General features: G+C 37.0%; 1 protein-coding gene across 1 annotated transcript in view; it reads left to right on the forward strand.

Annotated features, from left to right (window-relative positions):
* Window positions 1-20,039, forward strand: part of CPQ (carboxypeptidase Q) — a 146,614-nt gene that overhangs the window by 45,295 nt on the left and 81,280 nt on the right. The window contains exon 4 of the mRNA XM_058833233.1: window positions 7,028-7,235. Within this exon, the coding sequence (XP_058689216.1) occupies window positions 7,028-7,235 (208 nt within the window). The remainder of the gene's footprint in view (window positions 1-7,027; window positions 7,236-20,039) is intronic.

The following is a 20,039-nucleotide window of genomic DNA, read 5'->3' on the forward strand; positions in this document are numbered from 1 at the left end:
TGTTATTTTTACTAACATATTTTTTATTCTCTTTTTATTTGAATGGTAAAAGTATTGGATTGTTAACAGAACATAAAAATGGTGTTTAATAATCTATAGAAATTAGAAGTGTGGGATTGAAAGAAGCATTTATGTAGTGAAGATTTTTCAGAGTTTGTTTTCTTCAGAAAATATTGTGGCTCACCTGGACAAGTGTCTTGTGGTGGCTTTTTTTTTTTTGCTTCTTCCTTGAAATTTAATCCAGTCAGTCACTTCACTTTCCTCTCATATCCAGTTAGGTTTTAAACCCTTCTCCCCTATTGTCCCACCCCCTTCTGCTGAGGTTAATGGAAGTGTTCCAGTGGAAAACATTGTACTTACAAACAGAAGAAAAGATAAGTAGATTTCTCCATCCCCTCTTCTATTTTAATTTTGGGATTTCATGCTGAGATGATAATAACTATGTTATTCTATTGTCTAGTTTTTTATTTTTAAAACTTCTCCTCTTTAATCCATCTACATAGTTGTCTTTGGTACTAACATGTTTTGTCTCCTGCTGACTTCAGAAACATGTTTACCCTCTGTCACTGCCATTTCTACCTTATGTTCTTTTCCTTGACTATGTATTCCTGTTGATACTTGTCTTATTTTTTACACTTTAAAAGTGTATCTCCATGAGACTTTGTTTGCATTGCCACAGCTTGTTGAGGGAAGACGGTTCCTAAATGCATATCAGTTTAAGATAGGTTTGGTTTTTATAGATGACAGTGTCCAAAGAACATACTGCTCTGACTGGTGAGTTGGGTGGAGAAGGAAGGAAAGAATAAAAGCCCCATTCCATATCCTGTTCTGTTAGTTTGAGACTTTCTTCTGCCTCCTTTCAGACCTTGCTCCCTTCTATTTATCTCAGTGGTCAGCTGATTAAAAGGGAGATGTTTTATGGTGGTAAGACAATTATCCTCTATCCCTACCCTTTTCCTTCAGCTGACTGTTGGCTGTGCATTACCCTGTGCCATGACCATCTTTTGAAAAGAGGAGGAGGCTCCCTGTACTGCCCCATGGTGTATTATATTCAGTGCCAGGGCTGACTCATTTCTGGTGTGTGTGAATACCCCTGGGTGTGGGAGAGCTTGACCCTCTCTGCTACTCCCTGTCTCTAATGAATCAGTCTTGGTAGCATTGGTACGGTACCCTGAAAGCTCTAATGCCTCTTCACACCTATTTGTGCTTGATAATTTTGATGTAAGAGTTAATTATAATAATGAAAAACATCATTAAATGGAGATGGTATGAAGAGCAGGTCAGTATTCTAGACAGCTAGCTCTTAGCTTGCTTTTGTTATTGCTAGCCTTGTGATGCTTCTTTGTCTGCTTCGCTGCTTTCCAAATAAAGAAAATGAGGGGGCTTTGTTGTTTTGCATTTTGATTTCTTTTTTGTTTGTTTGGATTTATTTATATCCTTCCTGTAGGTATGAAATATAACATCTGTTTTCAGTGAAGTTTTTTGAATTTGTTTTCTGTGTGCCTTGGTCTCTGGTGATAGAGGGGGTCACTGAAGACATAAATAAGACTTGTGCTCAAGGCTGAGAAGCTAGGAATTCAACAAAAAAAAACCCAAAAAAACCCAAAGCCTATAAAGCCAGAATCCTTGCAGCTGCTGGCAGTTTGGATTGCCAGTGGTGTTCACTCCAGGAGCCCTCTCCTAATGTACCTATTGTAGCGTGCAGCAGGCAGCTGCATTCTCACACGGCAGAGATGTAAACACAGAAGGACAGGGCTTGGTGATTTGTACTGAGCAGAAGGAGGCCAAACAGGTGTATGACTTAAATAGTTCCCTCAAGATGTCAGTTGCTGGAGAGTCATCCTCATGTCTGTAAGATCCAGCAAGTTTCTTTTTCAGTTGAAGAGCAGCTGATGCAAAGATTCTTGGAAAGCTGGTCTACTTTCTCAGCAGTTGGATAGTCCCAGGGCAGAATTCATTGAACTTCATTTGATCATTTTACTTTTCAGAGTTGTTTTCTGCTTCTTGTTTGGCAAACCATATCTAATCCATGCTATTTTAAAAAATTCCATGCCTATTGGAGAATTCTCTTGGTGCTTGTGTTACTGAATATTTTAGTCAAATACAAAGATATACACGTAAGTTATGTTCTGTTACCTAGGACATATGTATTTATGGCAAAGCTATGATGCTTGTTCAGTAAAGCCTAATTTTGTTGAGTGCCTAGCACCCACTAAACACAGTCTTCTAAATGTTAATTTAAATGGAGTCCATGTGAAAAACGCTGGGTTCTTCAAAGGGATTTTCCTTGGTAAGGCTGGTAGTTTCTGGAGCCTTTCTTACACTTCATTACATTTCTGCTGATGCTGCACCAGTTAAGGATTGGTACAAAGAAATCTGGAAAAGACACTGTATGGCTGGATTCCAGATATTCTAATCTTGGTAACAGACTACTATTTTATTTATCCTATTTAATTAATTTATACTATTTAATTGCATATTTGTATAGTATTTTTACCCTGCAGTTTCTTAAAATTTATTGTGCATATTCCCATTTGGTTTTAAATTTGACAGTCTTGATATCTTTTTAACTTACTGTAAACCAACAAATCAAATCCCACAAAGACAATATAAGAAGCAAACAAAGCAAGTGAATCTTGGGACAAATGCTGACAGAAACACAAAGTTAGGCTGAATTTACTTCTTTTATAATTTTCCAAGTGGTTGTAAACGGGGAATAGCCTTGATTTTGTTTTTATAGACCTATATCTTCTGAGAAGATTAACAATATTTTTGACATTTTGACTAATTGCAATTATAGTTGGCCTCTCTATCCAGATAGTGGTGAGAATCTTGGAAGAATGTACATAGTTGGAGTGCACACAAGGGCAACGTTTGTTTTGTAAGGACTTGATGGTGCTAGAAAAGGAGATTTACTTGTGTGGAGTTCAGGCTTTGCCATGCTGCTCATGATGCAGAGAAAGTTACAGGAGTGAAGCTCCTCATGAATAGCTACTCTCCACAGATAACTATGAGAGCAAGATGTGTAGTTTCCCTTCTGTTTTGCTACAGTATGTTCCATCACCCCTTTTAAAGTGTAAAGATTTGTATGTGATGAGGGGATTTTCTGTGATATGTAAAATATACCAGTGAAAAAAGCAAAAGCAAAGTATGTGGAGAATGTGAACCTGTTACCAAGTTAAGGCTGTGATCTCGCTGTGGGTACTGCTAGAGATTAAAGTAGTCGTGGTTCTATTCAGGAAGGTATTTTTTGATTTCAGTCAATATTAACAAACTAGCTGACCTGATACAAATTTTTAGTTTACATGTGGTTCATACAGTGAATTTTGCAAAGGTCCTGTAAAAAAAATAGGTGGTAACATATGTAATTAGAGTCTTGCAATGTGTTTGTCTGAATGAGCAAACTTAGACAACACTGGCAATATTTAGACAACGTTGATTTTGTATGTCCCAACTCTAGTTGGCTTTTTGAGGTTGATGTGAAGAATTGGGATGCACTGAAGGTATGCATATAGAAACTATGACTGAAATAAATATTGCTAAGCTTTTGTATAATCAAGTTTTGATTGGTGGGGTTTTTTTTCCCTTTTAGCCTTGTTATGCCTACTTCTCCCTTTAGAAGATTGCTGTTGTTTCCCAAGGCTTCAACTTGAGATCTGTTTTCCATCAGAGTATCCAGTTTAGCTTGAAGCACTGGTTCTTACACAATTTATTCTTCTCTGGGCATTATAGCTTATCTTAGAGATAAGGGTTGGAAGTGCAGGAACAAAGTAATGGAGAATGCGAGGTCAGCTAACGCATAAGAAGAGTTAGAACTGACCTGACACCAGCAGCTTCTTCTCATCCACATGTTTTAGTTTCTCCACATTTGATTATTTTACCCAGAAGAGAAAATAGCTGCTTTTTGAGATTTTTCTCCTCCCTTTACACTTTTGTGTAAAATACAGGCCACATCTGTTTTTTGACATGTACTTTTAACAGAGAAAATTGTGGGGGGGGGGGGGGGGGGGGGGTGAGCCTTTTCTTTGCTTTTATTCATACCATGACACTTAAATAATTTCCAAGATGTGAAATCTAGGGGTTTATCAAAAGCAAAACTCAACCACTTTATTTATCTGAATTTTGTCAGCTGTTGAACAAGAATGTCAGGACCAAATGACAATTGGTCATGTCAGGACCAAATGAGTTCATAGTAACATTAATATGTTTTAAATTAATAGTTTAAATATGAATGCAAGGTGATTCAGTAGATCTAAAATCAAAACAGGTGCTTTTGTTAAGTAAATTAAAAATAATGGAAGAGCTACTTACCATCTCTTCTGAACACCAAACTATAGTATTGGACTGGGGGTATCATATATTAAATAGCCTAATTACCCTTAACGTTTTGCAGAATTAATTTAGTGTTTGTTGGATAACAGCATTTTTCAGAGAGTGTGTGTTTGAAGCAGATGCTAACATCACTCCCAGGTGTTAGTGGGAAATGCCAGAGGTGCATCTTGCTTACCTGTAGGTACCAATGTTGTAAAATTGAATGCTGATTCAGAGTCAGGGTTCTTTGTGATCTCTATAGCTGGATTTCTGTGATTCTTTCCTTCCATTTCCTTTTCAAGGTGCAAGAATGGTAAAGGCAAGAGAGTTTAATTTTTTTTTTAAAATAAGATCCTTATTCTTTTGAAATAATACTCCCAAAGTCATGTCTGTTCAGACTCAATGAAAAAAAATTTATTGTCATCCTCACCTCTTCCCACCCCCCCAAAAGAAATTCTTTCTGCTGATTTTCCCAAACTACATCCTGTTTGCCCTGTTTTGAACCAAACTCAGGAATGCTTCTCTCCATCTGTTACACAGAGTCAGCTAGTAATTTCTATTTTGTTAGTTCTTGCTCAGGTCTTGCCATATGGTCAGTAGCCTTTCCAGTTCTTGGTTATCTCTGCATAAAAGGCACGTAATTTTCTTTATTTAAATTTTTTTGATGTACTCTTTGGCGCTTTATTAAGCAATTTATTATGTAGATTATATACTTAACACATGGCATATTTTGCATGCATGTAAACTTTAACCAGTTGCATCCCAGCATGCTTAGTGTCTGCCACAAATGTTTTCTATGTGAGTTCATCTTGTAGCATTAGGAATCTACAGTACTGTAATATTGCTTTGTGTCTTTGTACTGGTCATGCTTAGGGTCCATTTCCATTTTTGTAGAAATAATTTGGGCAGTCATCCATTCCTGTCAAGTCCTGGTATCATCTGAGCTCTTGCTGGCTCTGCTTGCCCGTGCTGATATGGTTTAATTTGGGTAGTGGGGTTTACCTTTGTAATCTTGGCAGAGTAGTAGGTTGAACATACAAATGGCACTTGCGGGCAATTTAAAGGTTTATTTTTTGGGCTAACTGGGTAAATTTGGTACCTGCAAGTGTTCATTCACCTGAGGTGTGTAAGCATGCATGGATCATAGCGAGCTGTCAGAAGCCTTATCCACAGTTGTGATGGAATATCAGGATGGAGCGTGTGCAAGAAATATGCTTGCTGCTTAAATTGGAGAAACAAACACAGTTTTAGGCGTTTCTTTTGTGGAGTGTCTGAGAAATAACAAGGACCTTGAAATCAGTGATAAAACTTGAATTACTGCAGTTGAGTATACAACCATGTTTGTACTGAGACATAAACTTGCCAGAAGATACAGGCAAAAACATTCATTTAAAATAACCAGAAACAGTTTCTGCTCAGTTGTTGAATGTAGGGTTTGGGTTTTTTTAACATTAGTATGTGAAATTGTCATCTCTCCTTTTCTTTTTTTTTTCAATCTGTTTATTTTGCATTGTTTGGAAAATCTCTTGGTTAACATGCTGGATTTATTCCCAAACACTCAAAGAAATATTAAACATATGCAGCAAGTTATCGCAGTCTAAAAGTGGGGATGAGGGGTTCCTTTTTTTTTCTGACAAAGGGAGAAAAAAAAAAGATATCTGAATTTATAAGTCTACATTCCACTCAGGGAGCATTACATGTCAGAGGAGATTCCGAGCTTCAGGTAAAATGTTATTCCAAGGTGAGCCATGGGTCACCTGACCTGCAAAGGGAAGAGGTTCAGCTGTAAATGACTGGGAGCAATAATTTCCCGAAATGTTGTCGCTTAATGAATAGATCTGTCTATACTCTGAAACAGCTTCTGTAAGACCTCTATAACTGTTTTTAGTATTTCCATGTGAAATAAATATTTATACATATCTAGTCTGCAGGTTATGTTATTGATTACAATATGACTTGTATTGTTGAGAAGGATTTATTCTTCTAAATAAATAGAACTGAATAATCGCTCCCATTTTACCTAATCTATAACTTTACAAAGTAGGTTTCTACTTTCCTCCTTAACATATCTTCTCCGGAAATTAAATGGGCTTTTTTTCCAGTTTAGAGGACTTAAAAATAACCTGATTTAAATTTTTTTTGTTTGCTTGAATCTCTAAAAGATGTGTCTGCTGCTGTGAGAGGGTTCACGGGTGAAGATTTTCATGCATTTTACATGGTTCTGGGCAACTGGTTTTGGGTGGCCCTCTTGAGCAGGGGGGTTGGTCCAGATGGCCTCCAGTGGTTTCTCCCAACCTCATCTGTTCTGCAATTCTGTTATTTGGACAATAGAATTAAAATTTAATAGTGAATTTTCATTTTGTTACTTATCACAGGAAAAAGAATGCACTTATGGCAACGTGTTCATTTAGATTTTTCATTGCTTTTCTTCCGGTAAAGCAGTGAATAGAGTGTGATATCAAAGCATGGCAATGACCTAAATAGAGCTGACAATGAATAGATTTCTAGACATATGTAGTAGTAATAGCCAGATATTTTGATTAATGTAAAAACACTTGATGTATTTTGTCAAATGGTTTATTAAAAATTGTACCTATGTCCCTTTTGGGAGTATGGTGGGGATGGTCATGAATGTACTCTTTTTAATAATTCTACAGTAATGCTAAAAAAATTACAGAGCTAAGTTAACACTGTGTTTTGTTGTTTTTTTTAACAGTCCACATACTGGGGAGCAGAGTTACCAGCCTGATGTACCCCAAATTCCCACTGCTTGCATCTCTGTGGAAGATGCTGAAATGATGTCACGAATGTCTCTCCGTGGCACTAAGATTGTTGTGCACCTGAGGATGGGAGCTAAGACTTATCCAGACTCTCTATCCTTTAACACTGTGGCAGAGATAGTTGGAAGCAAGTACCCAGAGCAGGTGGGTGAAAATATACAAAAGACTCCTGATTTTTTCTTTAAAAATATGGAAGAAACAAACCAAAAAAACCCAGCCCTTTCAAAGAAATCCCTAGAACAAGTAACTTTTATTCACACGCTCTTCTGTATTTTAGGCATCTTAGCTTTTCAGTCTTTTTCAGATTATAGGTTTCATGGCTATGTTTAGCAGGTGTTGTATGTATGTTTAGAATAAACTGTCTGCACACGAATCACATTTGAACATTACATAATTCTACATTGTTGACTTCCATTTATAAGACTTTTGTAATTGCTTTCTTTTTTCTTCCAGCTCCTTAGCTAAAAATCATACAAACCAAACTCATGGTGCTGAAGGATTTGTGCCTGGTATAAGGTCTTCTGTCTCAGCTTGCAACATGGAATTACTTTTCTGGCAGTATGTTTCATTGTGAAAATGTTGATGCAACCTCAATTACAGCAGCACTAGAAATTGCTGCTAGAGTCCCTAGTGAGCCACAATACTTTTTTAAACACTGTACTTTTATGGTTTCAGTGGAGGAGAAGAAGAATGACTATCTCTGACCTTTAAAGCAGGCAAGAGATTTTATCTATTTAAGAGATTTTATCTTTTCTGAGATAACAGTTCAGTAGCTCTGGCTTGTGTTGTCTAGAGATCCTCATTATTAGCATGACTGTACAGTTTCAGCAACTTGATCACTGGGCAGGGGAAGAGTAACTACCCTGGTGTGGTTCATTGGTATCCATAACGTCACCTGTGAGTCTAGCTTCATGAAACAATATTTACCAAGTTAAATGTTCCAATTTTATGATTAGGATGCATTTAATTTTATGTCATCTGCATTTTTAATGAGGTTTCTAACTAGTTAATAGGCTATCTTTCCTGAATTATGTTTGGTGTATTTCAAAATTTGACATTTCAGTTCAGGGTATGAAGTGTTCAAATGTAGACTTCAAAGATATGTTAAGGTACTTGCCTGGGCTTGATTTTCCCTTTGCTGTCCTGCTCTGTTTCTTTAAGTAATGAAGTGGATTGGGATCTCTTCATTACTTCCATTGAAAAGCTCATTTTTTTAAAACACTGGATAAAGGCTTATTTACAAACCCCCTGCTGATGTCAATAGGAGTGGTAGTGGACACACTTTGAAAATGTAACCAAGAAACAGAAAAATAAAACAAGTGAATGTTTAGGGATTTTAGTTCTTAGTTCCTTTTGGAGCCTTAATGAGTGATTCACCATGCTCATTCCGTTTTGTTATTCTGGTAAAAATGGGAACCATCTTGCTATTTAGGCAATAAAATACACTGCAGATCCAAACTCTTACAAGGCTCTCTATACCAAAATGTTTCAAAATGCAGTACAAATCCAGGGGAACAGAAAGGTGCCATTTCCAAGGGCAGTTTTAATTTTGAATCGAAACAAACCCAAACCTGGATCTCTGAACTCTGGGTGAAAAATCAACAGTGGGTTGTATTGCTCTTACAAAGGTCTAAAGCAAAACAGTTTAAAATTAGGTTGAAACCTGTGAAACATAACTGGTCACAGGTATTGCAGCAAATTATAACTTAAACCCCTGAAATTTAATTGAAAATGTGAGTTGCTGCACGACACCAAAGAAAGTGTGTGAAGTCTGGTGAAAAGTGATTCAGCTCAAGATGTAACTACACATTTAGGTATACTTGTGTTCATCTATATATTGACCAGAATTTTATATACTGCTTGATTTATAAATAATTCATTAACTCTTTCCATAAGATTTTAACATATTTATTAAAAATAACCACCATGAACTGAAATAATATTTCTCTGCTGAATTTATGTTACAAGCAATAGTAATTATTATTATTATTAAAATACGTTAAAAGAGGAAATAATTTTTTTAATTTCTGTTTAGGGTTTTTTTGGGGGAGTTCTTTTTTGTTTTGCTTTGTTTTGGTTTTTTGTGGGGTTTTGTTGTTGTTGTTTTTCATTTGACCACTTCTGCAGCATAGCCAATTCTGTTCCTACTTTTTCAATCTGTTTTCCAAGTGTTTTATGTGGATTCTTGCATATAGCAAGAATAGGGGTTTTGGGGGGTAAAACTAGAAAAATGTTAAGGAAAACAGAAAAATAGTAGTTGACATGTTTTTGATATATTTTCCTAAAGGTTTGCTGTATTTTAGACTTAGCGTTCTGAAAGTCATTGCTACTGCAAGAATTGTTGAAATCATAAAAATAGAATTGTTCGAGTTGCAAACCTTATTTTAAGCACCTATGCTTTACTTCAACACATTTGCATTCCCAAGTAACCTGAAGCAGTAAAAGAAATGTTATTACTGCCTTGTGAAGCATCAAGCTCTCAGGGGTGCATTCATCGTCAGAGGTGATGATGTGACATAAGTGCAGGTCCTGTGTCTTTTTGAAGCATCTCTGTACCCAATGTGCAAGTACTTTTGAAAAATTGACCCACTGATACTTCAGCCTGTTTCTCTCCTGCTTTATCCTTTCTGTTTGTCTGGCCAGTAGGCTGTAAGCAAATGTTCCAGCTAGAAAAATGTATGAAGGTGAAACCTACTGCAAGCTGCAACTTTGCAGTGTCAAGTTTTCAGGTGGTGTGGGAAGTATCTGAACAGAAAAAGGAAATGGATTTTGTCATGCTGTCAGTAAAGTTCAGTGTCTCACCAATGCCTCTGTTCTGTTTATAATTGTATTATTCCTTCTAAGTTAGGAAAGGACTGTTCACTCCAGACAAGACTCTTCCTATATCAGAGCAGGTGTGATTGTGTGTCATCGGAACAGAGACACCCACCATCCTCATGAGAGTTGAGGTCCTTGTTTAGTGCCTGCTGAGGCCTGATTAACCTGTAAGTGCCAAAGGAGGTCAGCCTGTGCCTTTAAGATAATGAATTTGAGATCCACATTTTTGTCATATAAAGAAATGGAAAGCAGTGGGACCAAATGTGCTATGACTTGATGTCCTGGCAGCCTTTCTGAGCTTGGGATCCCATTCTCAGGGTGCTTAGAACAGCACTGTGAGTAGAAAACCTATGGGTTGTGGGACTTAACATATTTAAGTCTGTATGACTGCTGACAATTGTGGCAGTGGGTTTGTGAAAGGTATGGTAGCAGAACCTACTTAGGTCCAGGCTATTGCAGGTTAGAGACATTTGCAGTCCATTCCCGACTTTTATCTTGGAGGAGTATTTGAGCACTCTGTTGCACCTAGGCCCATGGTGTTAGCATCCTTTTGAGCTGTATTGTGTGTTGCTGAGATGTTTTATTTAAACTATGTAAGCTGACACTGGAGACTGACTGACTGAGAAATTCACAAGTTAACTAATGTGGTTTTCATTTGAAATTCAGGCAGAGCTGGCAGTAAAACATGTTTGTCTTCTCATTTTAATACAGATGTAACATGATTGGTCTTAAAGTGCAGCAGCAACCATTCCCATCTCTGGGGAAATGCTATAAATAGCAGCTGTTTGTTGTTAATCTGGCTTCAATTTGCCTAATGTGCCAAACATGGAACCACAAAATATGTGATTAACTGAAAAGGTATCAAAGTGGATAAAGTTATAACTCTTCTACAATCTTGACTTTGAGTGTCCTTTCGTACTGTGTGTTTCTTGGTGCGCAGCGCTGTTTTACTTATCCTACAGTTACTAGTGATGGAAAAACTGTTTCCTAAGTGTGCTACCAAAGTACATAAATTTAATGGCTGATTATTATTCTGTGATCCAGGATAAATACTTTAGAGCAGAAACAGAGGTGCTTATAAGTGGCCTTTTCAGAATCCTGGAGAGCTGTTCCAGGAATTCACTCTACAAAGATTTTTGGCCTCCTGTTTTTATGGAATACCAGGTCTACAGTATGTACCATTTGAAAAGCATCTCCATTTTGAATACCAAGGACATGAAAGACCATTGAAGAATGTACTGTAGCTTAGAGCCAAGTTTGAGCAGTGCTTTGAAAGTAGCAGTCCTAGGGATGACATGAGAAACAGAGATGCGAAAGTAGCAGCATAGAATGTGAGGTTCTTTACCAGTCTGTGATTGATGCAACAGAACCTGTTCTGCAAAGGACATAGATGCTTATTTACTTTTTCATTTTTCTTCCTTTTCCAGTTTCAAAGATCAGCCCTGTCTCAGATTTTGTGATACTGGGCAAAGATCCAGGGAACAAGAGAACATGAGAATTGTCCAGGATTCTGAGCCTGTTAGGCATTCATGCACATAACGGAAGAAATAATTTGTAGACCAAAAATCCACCCTAACCTCAAGAAAAAAAAAATCAACACAAAACAACCAGACTTTTCTGAAGATATATAATACTCAGTGCAGTGTTGTTTTATGGCCTGGCATCAGTTCTACATGTGTTAACAAAATGTCTATCCATTAGCTCTTTGATGTGGCTTCCAGATATCCCTATGCTCAAAGTAAATCATGCATACAATAGAGCTTTGAGGAAAAATGTTTTAAGAGCCTGATGCCATCATGTTATGGCTCCATTATCACATTTTCTCCATGTGGATTTTTTTACTATTCATTCCAAAATGTTGAAGGATTTCTAAATACAGTTCTGTGAGCCTCTGCCTGTGACTGTAAGCTGATATGTGTTGCTGCTACAATTTAAGTGAATTTGAAAGAATTAGAAGATTATTGTGGAGATTTGGTTTTTAAAGTTTTAAGAGTGCCAACCCATGACTTCATGATAGTGAACTGATGGGCAAAAGAAGTAGAAAAAGAAATGGTAAGAAAGAAACAAGAGAAAGGGTGAAGAAAGAATATTGGTATTGTTAGGAGATGATGCATTTTCTTTGAAGTATTTTTGTTGATATTTGCTGAAATAAGTAGTACCTCTGGGTGTCTTTGTTTTATGAATAACTGGCTTTCATACTATTAATTGGAGGCTGTCTTTTATCCTGTGCCTTGTAGGAGTGGCAGTATTGCTGTCATTCGTTCTGAAACAGAGGTCCTGTCATGATGAAAACAGTCAAATTAATATGAAACTGGAGGAAATTTTTCCTTTGTAACGTGATCATTGTCTTTTTTTATTTGTTTGTTTATTTATTTCTTTAACTACCAGAAGGCCTATCTGATTTTAAGACTAAAGTGTATGCTGGATTTTGTGGTGTAAATCTTGGCAAATATTCTAAAACTTGAATCACCTATTTAGAACCCAAGAGCTGACTGAAAGCATTTAATTCTGCTAAGGAGAACTTGGCAGTAGTTTGCCTTCTGATTAAATGGCCATTGCACTCTAATTGCGTTTTTAGAAGCTTCAGTATCTGGGTATGCAATAGTTACAACTTAAATTTCATTTGTACATATGGGGTTGATGTTGTTTAGTGACAACAGTTGAAAGACATTGTACTACTTCGAGCTGAAATATTGGTGGAACAAGTGAATGTTTATATGTGGAAGAAAGATTCAAAACAACTTAGATATTTTCAAAAATTATTTTCCTGATACAGTTTTTCTTGAAGGAATCAGTTCAGGTTCACCAGTGTAGTGTGACCTTTATGAAGTTCATGTATTTTCCAATTGACCCGACCATGTCTATAAGTGGGCAGGTGAGAGTGGGGGAGATGGTCAGGGTGATAGCAGACTCTGCTGTTCTTGAAGACACCTGAAGGTGCTCTGTGTCCCAGTTTGGTGATACCAGAGGAGGACTAAGGGATGTGCTCCACTAGATCTGGGCAGAACAGCCACTCTTTGAAAGGGTTCTCCTCTTGCCAGCTGAGGCGCAGTTGCTGTCACTGCATACAAACCGTTGCAATATGAAGGAAATATGTATTGGCTGTAGTGGCCACCAATGCCTGCTCTGCAGGGAGCAGCACCTTCTTAGGCTCTCAACTCAGTGGCACACAACTGACAATGTCCTAGGTCACTGCAGCACCAGGGTGACAGTGACAAGGGGTGAGGACATCTAGGTGGCCTTCCTCAACACAGTGAAGTGGAGTTTGGAAGAATTGAATGATGTTGTCACCCTGCTATATATGTTCTATTTTTATTCTCTTGATGGAATTCTAGCCAGTAAGCTTCCTGCCTTCCACCTGAGTGTGGTCATAGATATCATCTGTACATGACAGCTGGCTGCCCACCCCAGCCCCTTTCTTTATTTGAATCTAGAATGGTTTCTGCCCAAAGCTACTAGCTGGGCCTTTGCTCAGGGCACTACTCTTCAGAGTGTTTGGTTGTGTTTTAAATGCTTTACATCCTAAACTGTAACCAACTAAATTCTGGGACTAGAAATTAAAAAGTAACATTTATAGTGCTTGTTCTGATGACCAGCAAATTCATCAGAGCATGCAGTTTTGTAGTCCTTTTGATGGTGTGAGTATAAACAGATATGCTATAATAATTTTTCTTTCCATCCGTTCTTTTGTCTCTACTCCCACACAGCAGTTTAAAGAATTACAGTGGGATTTTATTTCAGTAATAATTTACAAATACACATAGGATTTACAAATGGTTGTGAAAGTTCTTTTCCTCCACATTGTAAAAGTTATCTTCTAAAATTACATTGCATCTTTCATGCATTCTGATATGCAAGAATATCTAAAGGGTAGTCCTGGGTTTGGCAGATGTAAAACCTGCCTGAGGCATGAAGTAAGAAACATCACAATATTGAGGGGGAAGGAGGAAGAAACAGTGCTTTTCATTTCATTATGAATTAGTAGGTGCCAGAAAGACTATTGCCAAGTGTCAAGGATTAGTCTCAAAACAACTGTCCTCTGCAGGGGCTGTCAAATACCTGGACTTGTATGTTTGTACTTGTTAGCTACAGACTATATGCTTAACCTTGTACAACAGAAGGAGGACTACCAAGACCTTGTCTTTTCATGAATGTCATGCTAAAGAAGTGCATATTTTCCATGCAAGTCTAATGGAAAACTGCTTGCCTAAGTGTATGTGGGTTGGATATAGAGGGCTGTTCAACACAGATTCAGAGATTCCCATATGCAGAACCAAGGTGGAAGATCTGGCTATGAGATTTTTGCCTAGTGGATATTGTTGATGGAATGAAAGGAGAAATGCTAAAAGGAGTGAAATGTAAAATGGTCATGTGGGGATTGAAATGAAAGGGGGAAAGAATTTGGTCTTCAATCACACTGGGAGACCGACAGCAGAGTTGTTGCTCTCAGAAATCTGTAATTGCAACAACTGAGATGGTTACTTAAGAATGTAGAGGAGTATGTACCAGAATTCATAGTTTTGGTGGGGAGAGAGCTGGTGAAACATGGAACCAGCCCCTGAACTGTGGGTAGACTTGAAGGGTTTTAGGCATCACATTGCTACTTCATAAGATCTGGGAGTAGAGAGGGGTGGTGTAAACAATAACCTGGCACAGTTGATGTGGTCTTTAATGGAATTGTTCTCAAGATCTTGGTTTACTAGCAAAGTACATGCTTAGAATGTTAATATAATTTATTTTTTTTCTTTTAAAAATACCACTGTCATGTAGTTCATACTTTGGTCCAGAAGGAGGTCTCCAGGCTTCTGAGACTTTAAAGGTCTTGAACTTTGCCACTCTAGCTTTATTGTAAATGTAGTTGCAATGATGCAGACATAATTAGTATGATTTGGCAAAGCAAAATACCCTGTAAAACACACAATACCAGTAAAATCTGTCTGAAATGCTTGTTGATAAAATGTTAAAGATCTTGTGAGTCTGGCAGGCATAGATTTTAATTAAATCAAAGAATGACTTTTGTTCATAGTTTCTCAACTATTGTCAGTACTTATAGTAATATGTCATGATGTAATATGTAAGTTATCTAGAATTTCATTGTGCACAAATATAATTCTAATTCATTGTAACAGGTAAATGAAATTTTGGGCAAAAATCCTGGTTGACTCTTTTCAATAGTATATTTCACTGACATATGTGTTTAGAACTGAGATCCCATCTTTCTTTACTGAACTCACAAAGGAAAAAAATGATGTTTCAGGGTCTTTAAAAGAAAATGTATTTTGTACTACAGGTTTTGTAGATTTGCTTCTTTATATGTGTTAAAAAACGTGTTCCTCACAGTCTGCGTTGGCTTTCCACATCAGTTTTTATTCTGTCATTTATCCCATAGACTAGTTTACAGATTTGAGCAAAAACATACTAAAATATGTATTCCTGTGGTAGTTACACAATTCCCTGACATTTGAATTCTTTCCCAGTGTTTGAATTTACAACCATCATTGTGAAATATTAGTCTCAAAAACAGTTTACAATGCTCTGGTGTAAATTATTCAGAAAAAAAACTCTGTGTTCCAATTCATTTAATCAGACATTATCATGTAGAGGGTGAATGGAAAAATATAATGATGTAAGATGAAATAGTCTGAAAACTATATTGCATTAGAAATCCCACCACATCAGTGGGCTTTTTTCCCTAGAGTGCATGTAAGTAAATAGAGGTAGAATTCTCCATGTACTTAAAGTATTTTAAAGTGGGGAAAGATATTAATGCTGTCTCACTACTTCTGTAATTCTGGGCTTTATTTTTTTAATCATGTACCTGGCCTTATGATCATTGTGCTTAGTTTTTACTTTCAGTGATGTCAACTGGACAAAGATTTTTCTCATCCTCTTCATGTGCCAAATTTAATATGCTGCTTGTGTGGGAAAGTTCTTTATGAAATAATAATCTTTCACTGTAAAGGAATTTATCGCTGTAAGATGTATATAGATATGTATGTGTATATATATATATATATATATATATATATACACACACACACACATATATATATATGTATACACATAAGATAGTTTTAGGACACTGCCTTCTCTGGCATGCTGCTTGGCAGACTAGAGCCATGTTCTACCATTCCAAATGGGAAATTTCAGTCATCCAGCTTCTTGCCAAGACAAAATTACTCAGGTCTGAAATGTGATGTCCTCCATCCTCTTCTTTCACCTTTCAAATAATCAGCATGAGGACCTGAGGTCACATTATTCTTTGTGAAGGAAACGAAAAACCGTGTCTGTAACTGTTGTCAAGTGTGTTCCTCTCTGTCTTACCTTACAAGCAGATAATACAGCTCATGGTCTGTTCTGCTTGTATGACTTTGTTTCTTGGCATTGTGAACCTGAACTCTTGGATTTGCATTCTCCACTTCTGCCTGAAGTCCACTGACCTCAGTTTATAAGTTAAAGTGCTCCAGGGATCTGTTCACTTAGCTGGAATTAATGTTCAGATGATACTTTATTTGACCGTCTCTTAACACGTTCAGCAAGTTGTTCTGCTGGTTCTTCTGGAAGACTGCAGCTGTGCATATAAATAGGCTATAGTTAATAACCCTATTTATAGCAAGCCCAAGCCTGATGTTCTTTTCTCATTAGACTTTCCAGCCTTCAAATAAGTTAAAAAAATAATTGGATTGCACCCTTATCCACTGAGTATGGTACATTTACTTTTTCATTGATTAATTTGGCAGTTTAAGCTACAATTGCCTGGACTAATTTAAATTATTAGTTTCAGGAAAGAGATACAACTAAGTATAAAGAAATATAAATAAAATGTCTGACAGATTGGTTAAATTTCAACAAAATTAGTAAGGATAATATTCTAGATTATAGGAAAATACATAAACTTTATATTATTTTGTCTGTGGACTTTGCTATGCACACAATGTCCTGTTAGGGATCAACATAACAGCCCTTGTTGCTCCTTCAAAATACCCAGCAAGCCTTTCAGAATGCTTGAGACTGCTTTCAGAATGCTCCAAGTCAGCAATGGTTAGGACTCAAATCACTTCAATTTTCTTTAATTTCTTAACATGGTTTTCTGTGAATTAAGAGCAACTTGAGCTAAGTTCACAGTCACACTTCATTGTGACCTTCTGAATCTGGTGGTGACTGGACCATGGTGAGGGAATGTGATTACAGGTGTTGCCAGGGTCAGAAACTTGAAAGTACTAAGTACTCTGAAGAAGACAACATCAACCCAATAGTTCTGGCAAACTCATCAGGATGAAATGGGATCTGTTTTTTCTTTAGGAAGCAGAAATTTAGTGTATAATGTGTCCCTGACAAGGTGCATCATACAAGATCCTTGCCCCTGTTCACTGAAAGCAGTTCTACAGTACTTAGAACTTAGCAGGCATAGTACAAATTGTATGATGAGATTATATCCAGCTTTTCCTTGGAAGGTCTGCCCTGCCCTGTAAGAAAGCATATTTTAGACACATTGACAACTTGGGGAATTGAAAAGTGACACTTGAAGAACATGTTTGTACACACAGGTGGAGGCATCTAGACATCTTTCATGAGTGCATAAGTTCCTAAGAGAGCATCTGGTTGGGCAAGTTGTAATTGCTGCTGTTTGCTTCAAAAGCATCTGCATGAAAGAGATGCTTTGTTTTCTAATTATCTATGTAGCCCATTTAAAAATCTTTTAGTGACCTTTCAGCATAGGATTCTGCAACCTCACAAAGCACAAATCTTAGTTATTTAAGATTCAGACAGTAATACATAGTTGGGAAAATACAGAATTTACATGTCTTTCAAATTAAACCATTTGCTATTAAATTCAATGTTGGTAAAGGAATCCAAGTTTGTATTGAAAAGCACAGGGACCTCTCATCTTTGGTTTCTAATAAGAAGCTTTTCCCTAGTTGGAAAAGGCTGTGTATGTTTAAAGGTATAACAAAAAGAAAATTCCAACCAAACCTTCCCCTGCTTAACTGAGGATCACTTAAGGCATTTAATAAGGTGATCTCTGAAAGCCACTAAAATGTTGAAGAACGAGCAGCTAGCATGCACTAATTTTAGCTGTTAAAATCTAGTGGCATAGAAACTGTATAAATTGCTATAAATACAGTTTTAGTGGTTTGAAGAGATATTCTTTGTCTATAATTGCATTTGCATTTAAATGTATATCTTTTAGGAATAGATAAAAATTTCTTCTCTCAGGGTGGTACAAAAAGATACTTCTTAGCATGGTTTCAGTAACTTCATTTTGCTTCTTTGAGCACTTTATAATCTATTGTTGAATCTTTGAAGCAGAGAACTGATTTTTTTTTTCTTTTCCCTTATCTGAAACCACATATTTGATTGTAATGTGAATCATAATTGCTAATACCAATTTAAGACTAGGCTGTTGGAACAAGCAGAACTAGAGATCAAAGGATTATCTGCAGTGGGTTCAATAAATACAGCATGTTGCTTTATGGATGCAACACTGACTTGGGGTATGACTGTAGTGACTGTCTTGTCTAATGTTGTGTCTTTTCAATCATGTAACTCAAACCATCCATCTCTTGTAGTGTAGGATAAATGATGTCTTTGTCTCCTTTTTCATTGATGAACCAACTGCAGATAGCAACTCTGTCAGATGATAATTTACAGAAGCTATTTTTCTGAAACAATTAGCATAATATTTTGCTATTCCTCTAAAACTGACCTACTGAATTAGTAATTAAGAAACCTCCATTTATCTGAAGTTCTCTAGACAGTCCAGTGAAGAACAGACATTTTTTGAGAGCTCTCTTCATTTTGTCTCCAGTGTCTCAGGTTTAATTGGACCTTTGCTTCTAAAAGAAAATAAAATTATTTCTGGAACAGGTTTAACAAACATGCATGTTTAATGATTTTGTTCTGCAGTTAAAATTGGAATTGATTGAATATGTGTATCCATACATAAGATCAATATTTTAAAATATGATAAATGTAAAATGTTTATCACAGTCTTCTTTGAACCTTGGAAAAAGGATCTTTTCACCCTTTGTTTTAATGCTTTTTGAAAAGAATGAAAAGGGGAAATGGTAGCATAAATAGAAAAATTGGCTCAAACTGTGAGCAAAGGAATGAAATAATTCTACATCACTTTTTTTCACGTGCATAATAAATGACACAAAATATTTAATTGTGAATAATGAAGCCATTTTTTAGATAGTTTTACTATCACAAATTTACAAATCCAAAGCAAATATGAATTTAAGATATCACAGTGGGATCTCCTGCTTCAGTTGGACCTAGAGTTAAAACCTGTACCACTGAAACACTACTCACATAGCAGATATTGCACTGCATTGCATTGGTGGGATGCCATATTTCTACCTCTCTTCCCCTCACATCCTATCATCATAAACCAGCAGCCTTCCCCAAGATGTAATCCACACCATCTGGCTTACTGCAGTCCCGTTTTGAAGTGGTGTGGATTGTCTGTCATCCTTCTTCCATTTGTTTGAAATTAATTGCAGGAATTGCTTAGCTGTGTGCTACAGCCAGATTCTCACACTGTGGCCTGCAGAGTACCAAATGATGGAAACCTTTTTGGTGGTTGACAAAATGAGTCAGCTGGTGGGCAGGCTGCAGATTTGGGAAGAAAAAGGAAGTATTGTGCAGGTCACAAGACTGTGACCCTTGTGGCTCTTTGGCTCATCCATGAATGGGGTCATTTTGTGGGTCAGGAGCACATTTTTGAATGCAGAGCTGTACTGAAATACCCACTGTGTTTCTTGCTGTCATCCTTATTTATTTTTATGATGCTTTAACTGTGCACTGCTCTGCTGTTCCACTGCTGAGTGTCTGCACATGTGGTGAATGTGTCTTCCCCAACTCCCCCAGCTGGATTGGGCTGGGGAGTGCTGACTTTGCAAGGCTGGGTCCTGGGGAAAGGCAGTTGGAGGTTGGGAACTTCCACTCTGTGCTGCTAAAGAGATTTTTCATCTTCAGTTGACCACTTGATGTAATCTGTGCAGGGCTAGCATTATGAGTGAGGGACATTTATTTTGATTACGAGTTTTAAGTAACTGCTCTCTGAGTTCAAGGTGACCTACAAAGGATTGCTTCTTCTACCCACTTCCAATTTATGCCTTGAAAGGA

The sequence above is a fragment of the Poecile atricapillus genome, chromosome 2 (genome assembly GCF_030490865.1).
Source record: "Poecile atricapillus isolate bPoeAtr1 chromosome 2, bPoeAtr1.hap1, whole genome shotgun sequence".
In the NCBI taxonomy this organism is placed as follows: Eukaryota; Metazoa; Chordata; class Aves; order Passeriformes; family Paridae; genus Poecile; species Poecile atricapillus.